The sequence below is a fragment of the Asparagus officinalis genome, chromosome 8, assembly GCF_001876935.1.
Source record: "Asparagus officinalis chromosome 8, Aspof.V1, whole genome shotgun sequence".
NCBI lineage: Eukaryota > Viridiplantae > Streptophyta > Magnoliopsida > Asparagales > Asparagaceae > Asparagus > Asparagus officinalis.
The window spans coordinates 12,495,841-12,503,367 of NC_033801.1; the positions used below are offsets into that span (position 1 = coordinate 12,495,841).

At 35.2% G+C, this 7,527-nt stretch overlaps 1 protein-coding gene across 1 annotated transcript; it reads left to right on the forward strand.

Annotated features, from left to right (window-relative positions):
* On the forward strand, positions 77-5,296 carry LOC109819477 (auxin-responsive protein IAA1-like). Its single transcript, XM_020385213.1, has 5 exons — positions 77-386; positions 1,163-1,344; positions 1,433-1,544; positions 4,565-4,626; positions 4,945-5,296. Exons 1-5 carry the CDS (start codon positions 127-129, stop codon positions 4,983-4,985), a joined length of 657 nt encoding a protein of 218 aa, XP_020240802.1. The 5' UTR covers positions 77-126; the 3' UTR covers positions 4,986-5,296.

Genomic DNA, 7,527 nt, shown 5'->3' on the forward strand with positions numbered 1-7,527 from the left:
GACCGTTCATTAGCCGCCACGTGTCGCCGTCCCCCCAATCGCCCCCCTCTCTATAAAACAAAACTCCCCTCGCCTTCGTCCCAATTCCAGAACCCTAACCCTGGAAATTCCCCAAAATCTGCGTTCATGTCGACCGAGACTGCGAAGAGCTCGACGGAGTCGGAGGTGGTTTCGGGCCTCGATTACGAGGAGACGGAGCTCAGTTTGGGCCTGGGCCTGGGCCTGCCGGGGGCCGGTGGGCCCAGATCCGAGCCTGAGAGGAAGCGGGGATTCGAGGCCACCGTTGATCTCAGCCTTGGCGGTTCCCGCGCGCCACGCGGCGGGGATCTGACGGCGGATTCGTCGGAGGGGCGTGCTTCAGACCCTAGCAAGCCCCCTGCTGCCAAGTGAGTAGGCTGCTGTTTTTGTTAATTCCCAGTTTAATTAATTAATTTTCCGAATTTAACCCTTATAAATTGGAGATTTAACTTGGGAAAATACTTATTCAACCCTTGCTGAAAAGGGCATTGGGTAATTTTGGTGCATGAACTAGGAAGTTAATTTGTTGCAGTTATTAAGTAAACAGGAACTTGAATGGATAAGCTTCGCATAAAGCTTATTTTTTGGGATATTTTATTTTAGAGGTTATTATTTGTTGGGGTATTATTGCTAGATTTTTTTTTGGTTTCCTGAAATGCCCCTGGGTAAAGCCGAAATTTTGTCACGGTAGGAAACTGCTAAAAATGTGTACTTTGTTGAAAATTGTGGAGTTACATTTCTCAAATTTAAAAATTAAATAAATAGCGCCCATTAATAAATTTATCTCCAAAATATGGAAATTTAGTGTTGGATGGTCAAATCTTGCAAGAAATGTCAAATAGAAAGGTATTGTTGTCTGGAAGCAGTTCAACGCATTTTAACTTCTAGGTTTTAGGTGAACGAGACTAGGTATAAACACACAAAAGGCCTTGAATGATGCATGATTGAATACTGCTCTTTTAATGATTTTTGCGGGGATCTTTTTACGTGAGATAACCTTGGCTGAAATACCCATGTCTTGTATTCTTCAGTTTGGTTGATACATAGGAACATAGGGGTTTATTTTACGTTGTGGTAGGGGTAGTTCTTTCATTTCTCGTGCTGTCGACTTTAATAATCTCTAGCTGTGCACAAATTGTTTCAGGGCGCAAGTGGTGGGCTGGCCGCCGGTGAGATCATTCCGCAAGAACGTATTGAAGAGCTGCACCTATGTGAAGGTGGCAGTTGATGGAGCTCCATACCTTCGGAAGGTAGATCTCGAGACTTATGGTGGCTATGAGCAGCTGCTGGCGGCCCTTGAAGAAATGTTCTCTTGCTTTAAAATCCGTAAGTTATACAGGCTTCAAGATCTGTGGTTTTGTTCTCATTTGGATAAATTTGTTTTTACTGACTTGTTCAATGGTTTTTTGAGCAGGTAATGTTTCAAACGAAAGGAGGCTGGTGGATCCTGTGAATGGCACAGAGTACGTGCCCACTTATGAGGATAAGGATGGTGACTGGATGTTAGTGGGAGATGTCCCTTGGAAGTAAGTGGCTTTTTGATTGATTATCAAAATACAGTTGCCTTTTATTTGGGTTGTAAATTGTAGAGCCATTTCACTGTTTGTCTGGATCTGTGAGCATACTGTGAGTTTTTGGTGTCCCGTACAAGCTAAAACGTGGTTCGACACTAAGCCCTACGTTTCAGACAAAAAAAAACTGTAGTCTACTTAAATTTGAATATATTACAAACATGAGATCTTATCACCTGAATTCCGGACCGCGAAGATAACCTTAACTCTTGATAAATAAAATAAAGAAAGTTCTAATTTGATGAATTTAACTCTTCTCTCCACCTCTTTGCCATGGCTTACAATTTGTCTTGTAGAACCCTTTATTTTAGATGCTAGAGGTCTTAATTTTTTTCTGCAAGTTAGAAACAAAACTTTTCATTAGGAAAATTTCTAAAAGATCCCTGAAGTATTACTGAAAACGTCTCTGTAAATGTCTTCAGAACATTCAAATTAAAGATAATGTACTTGGATGAAAAGTTAATTTACTTGAACTTTCTGCGACAATATCACCACAAACAGAGACTTAAATCTCAAAATTTTAGGTTCGGGTTTATGGATCCTGTTGGTTGTTGTCTATTCAAATCAATTAAGGGTTATCTTTCCCATTAAGTTAATATTACTTGAATTTCATGAACATTATTATTCATTCAATAACAACTAGGATTTCGATCTAGTTTCCTTTTACACCATACAACTTTCTAACCAGCATGCAATGACTAGCACCAACTATATTATTTGTTTCGATCACAAATGCAATATTATTATCATTCAGTCTTGTTATTACTGTAGTCCATGGAGTTGACAAATATATATGATATTGGGCACAAAGTAAATGAGGAGGACGTAGATGGTTTTAAGTTATATTGTATTGACAAGAAAATTCTCGTTGTCTCCTTGGCCTGTTCCAATTGATACAGGGGGTGTGACACATTTTGTTGGAATAAATTTTTTTTAACCAAACTTTATGATCTATTTTTGAAAATCGAAGCAACATGAATAGATGGTGGCAATATTCTAGCGAAGGATATATGAACGAATGGGCTCACCATAGAAAGTTGAAACGCATGCAAACGAATAAAATAAGCTGGACTAGCTTCTATATATAGATTGTGGAAGGGAAGATCTAGAACAGTGATAATAATTTTTAAGGATACAACGCAATTGCTAGAAATCTAAGCCATATAGTGATATTAATTGCAGTGTCTTTTTCGTCCAGCTTCTCTAACCAAATCACAAGCCTATTTTATCCAACATGATATAATCAAGAGGTTCAACCTGCAATTATGATGTGAACCTCATGTTAGCTGCCATATCGTGGTTGACAAAATAGGCTAGTGACTAGTGCTGTGGTTAGAGAATCTGGAGAAAACAAGATGCTACAATTATTGAATATATATCATATTTCACCAGTTTAAAGGTAAAATATCTTTCATGTTTTTTTGGAGGTTGCAATTTGTACTCGTTGCAGCATACCTACCTTTTCTCCCTCAAAATTGGTCAGGTGCATAGCAGGCCTGACTACGGGGAAAATTCAATCTACAATTGCGATGTGAACCTCATTTTAGCTACCGTGTCCACTAGTTCTTTAGCGTCAAATATGCATGGTGGCCTTGCTATACCTATATATAACATTTGGAAAATTACATTTAAATTAATCCTATAATGATATAAATCGAGAAAGAATTACCCTATAACGGATGGACAAACCTTATGTCAGCTGTATGCATGTTGAATCGTTGATGTAGAACATGAAAGAGAGCAGGTCTTGCTGTACATAAAAATAGCAGGAAGGCAAACTTCTTCAGCAATTGCTTGTTTCAAAGAAACTTTTACGCCACTTGTTGAATCAATGATTTAAGTAGTTATGGTGGTTGCCTCTTTCCTTATGGTAGATAATGGGATGGGGTAACTGATCCAGCCATAATGTTACTATGTCCATAATGTTACTATGTAAACCAAGTGGAACTAGGAGTTTCTTGACATTTAAATGGCGATAGATTAAGTTGAACAGCTGTTGAGGGTCCCTTTCTTATAACTTCTCCTTTATAATAAATTTAGTAATGAATTGTGTGAAATTATAACCTTGAATCAAAATATTAGTTGATGTCAAAGTGATAACTTTAAGCAAGGATGGAGACAAAACTTGTTCGGCATTGGGTGGTTGCCATCCTGACCTGCTAGGTAGCTAGCTGTTGGCCTTTATTGATTATGTTTACCATAGCACCTAATTTGTTTGTTTGTTTATTTATTTGTTTATTTTAATACCTATATATCAAGGGAAAATTATGCTTTATTTATTGTTGTGTTATTTATTTTTTGCATAATTCATTTTTTTTCGCATGATACCGGAGTTCAAAAGCCATTACTTTATTCAACTAATTATCTGTCATCATCTTTTACAGGAGCAATCTTAATTTCATTTCAATTGTATGTCCGCACATAAGTAAATAACCTATTAACATATCAATATCTCAAGTTGTATCTTTAAATTGTAGCGCCTTGCTTGCGAAATGGTTATTGCACTGCCCTTCTCTTGATCTAACCATCACTGTGAACACTTTGTTAGAGGTTAAATTGTTGGCACCTGATGAAATGACCTGAACTAAGTCGAGAGAAGAACAGAGCTGCGAGTTTAAGGACTCTTTTTGTTTGTGTATTTAACTCTTTTCATATTTGAGATATCTGAAGATATGGTAAAGCCTTTTAAGTATTGAGTGTATACACACTAGAACCATATTGCCAATTATGGCCAATTTCATGTTTCATCGTGGGAGCAATTTCCATGCCCTCAGAAACGAGGAATTACATCTTAGTTATACCTTCCCTATGAACTTTATATTATTTGGTTTACAGAAGTAACCATTGAGTCATCCAACTTGCAGTTGAACATTTTCACCTTTATCCTGAATGTACTTTCTTATTACTCTGTGGATTTTGTACGGATTAAACAGTAATGATTGAGCGAAAATTGATCTCTATGTTTTTCATTACAGAATGTTTATTGCATCATGCAAGCGACTCCGGTTGATGAAGAGCTCAGAGGCTGTCAATCTAGGTAAAAAAAGACCTCGTGCCCATCTCGTCTACTGACATTTCTATTTTCGAATTTAATCCAAAACATCTAGTTTTCAGAAAATGTATGACTTTCTACTAAAAGGATTATGAGATACTTTGATGCGTGTTGTTAACTGTGAGTACAATTTTATTTTGTTTCCAAGTACTGAGATATGGGTATTCAAATGATTTATTGTGTTATTTTACATATGTCGATGATTTGATCATGTAAAAAAGCTTTTGAAGTACTTTAATGTTTGTATAATTAACATATGAACATGTGCCACAAAACTAACCATCTTCTTGCTCTTAAATGCAGCTCCGAGAGCATCTCAGGGAAACACCAATAGCACCCGATGAAGTATTTGGTAGCCAGGATCATTGTTCAGATGATAAAAGATCGTGTACAGGGATTGTTTCTCGTCCTTTGGGTGTTTCCTTTGGAGTTTTGACGGGGTATCTTTCTGAGATTAGGAATAAGGGGCTGTGTTGTAGTTTCAGCGTTAGAAATGTGGCTTGAAGAAAAAAATATATGTGTTTACAGAGATATCTATATGTTTTCTACAGTTTGTTGTTGTTGTGATTAATAAGGTGCAGACTTTGCATGGTGTGCTAATCTTGTATTAATTAGAATTACTCTTTATCTAACCAAAGCGTATGGCTTAAATCTAGAGTATCCTGAAGAGACTTGACCCATGTCTCTGTTATTTATGGATGACGAGTATTGAGACCCTCACAACCCAATAATTATGAAGATGCTATTTATGAGTAAGGTTATTACTATGAATTCCAAGTTCGTAGAGTATTTTCAAGCTGAAGAAAAGCAGCACAATATAATTTTTAGTATTTTAGAATTCGAAGTTTTGCATTGAGTCATCTTAGGGGCTGTTTGGTTCGGCTAAATTTTTGGAAATCATGTAGTTTTGAAACAAAAAGTAGGTTTTTTGACATTTTTGGATTCCAAAACTGTCATTTGGTTCAACTTTTTTTTAAGAATGTATTTTTTAAAAGCTGACATGTCAACACACTTTATGGAAAAGCCAATTTCTCTTTTAAGAGTGGTGTTAGGGGCACACCTCCTACCACACCACCAACCACACTCCCTTCTCCCATCGCTACAGTAAATCGGGTCTCACATGGGATTTTAAAATTTTTAAAATCCCATGTGGGGCTTGGTTTACTGTAGCGATGGGAGAGGGGGGTGTGGTTGGTGGTGTGTTAGGGGATGTGCCCCTAACATTATTTCTCTTTTAAAACTCTGAAATGGGTTGGAAATCTGACAACTCATCAATTACTCTCACAACTCCTTAAATTTTTTGGTAATGAAACAAACATGAGTTTTGGAAATGCTTTCCTATTTTTCATTTTATCATTCTATACCAAACACAAGTTATGGATTCCTGAATGATCCAAAATGATTTTTGGAAATGGTTATTTGTCTTGTATTTCATTTCCATTATTTTACGGAAACGAACCAAACAGCCCCTTAGTTGAACACTAGCGTGATCATAGCTTAAAACTCTGATCAGTCAATAAACGCACGCGAGAGACATAATGCCTCTCTCGTGCATGTTACTGATAGCCACTACCGATTATAACGAGCGGACATGTGTTAATACATGAACGAGAGTGAGATGACAGAGGTTTCAAATTAATCGTTAGATTATGATTTTTGTTATAATGTGCAACCAATAAACATAAACAAGGGGAAAAACATGAGATGAAAATTTAAAAAAAAAATTTGAATTAGGTCATGAACACCGATGTACAAACTACCTAATGTGGTCTTGCATATGATGCACGGCTGGCGCGCTCTAAACCTCAGCTAGGTGTGCCGTTGCACCCCTAGATATCTAGGTAATTACATATAATATCATGTAGGTTTTACGCCCGTCCTTCCATTATTTTTTAAAATTGAGTCTAAGGCCCAATTTATCTGAAAACGTTAAAGAAATTAACAATAATTCGATTTAGCCAATTGAAAAGTAAAAGCTTATTTACATTTTCAACAATGAAGTATACTATAAGTATATTCACATCACATACTATATGTTTATAATATTATATTTTTATTTTAATGTAAATAGACACTCTGTCTGCTTCCGATAAATTTTTTCTAGATCCGCTGCTAATGTACGGGTAGGCCTATCCAAACGGGCCGACCGGGCCTGAGCGGGCTGGGCACAGGCCTGAGCGGGCTGGGCACCGGGCCGATCCGGCTTTTTATTTATTTATTTTCAAGAATACATAGCAAAAAATTAAACAAAATTTTGATAAAAACAATCATATTATTAATTACTTGTAATTATATAATTTACAAATACAAAAAATTATATAAATTAAAATGATAAAAATAACATTTTTATTAATAATCAGTTAATCGTATGAAAAACCATAATTTAACAATTAACGAAAAATCTCTACATATGAAAAAACCATAATTTAACAATTAACTAAAAATCTATTCATATGAAAATGACCAGGCCGGCCCGATCATTTTCAATTGTTTTTTTTTAATTTGCTAAAATTAGATTAATCTTATTATATTTATATAAGTATGTATTATTATATACTTATAAATTATTATATAACTATATATTATATATACATATACTATATGTAAATATATTATATATACTTATAAGTTATAACTTAAAAGAGAGAGAGAGAATCACATAAGTATATATTACTTATTTATAAATATGTATTATATAGTTATATATGTATTTATTACATAATTACATTATGCTTATTTAAGTACAGTTATACAATTTACTTATATGATATACTTTTATATATACTAGATGCAATATACTTATATATTATTATACTTATGCACTTATATAATATACTTATATAACTGTAATTCTATAATATACACATATAAGTATACTTATAACTA

Coding starts and splice junctions, on each gene's coding strand:
- LOC109819477 (XM_020385213.1), top strand. CDS start 127: ATGTCGACCGAGACTGCGAAGAGCTCGACGGAGTCGGAGGTGGTTTCG. Junction 1,545..4,564: donor GTGGGAGATGTCCCTTGGAA/GTAAGTGGCTTT, acceptor TTTTCATTACAG/AATGTTTATTGCATCATGCA. Junction 4,627..4,944: donor CTCAGAGGCTGTCAATCTAG/GTAAAAAAAGAC, acceptor TCTTAAATGCAG/CTCCGAGAGCATCTCAGGGA.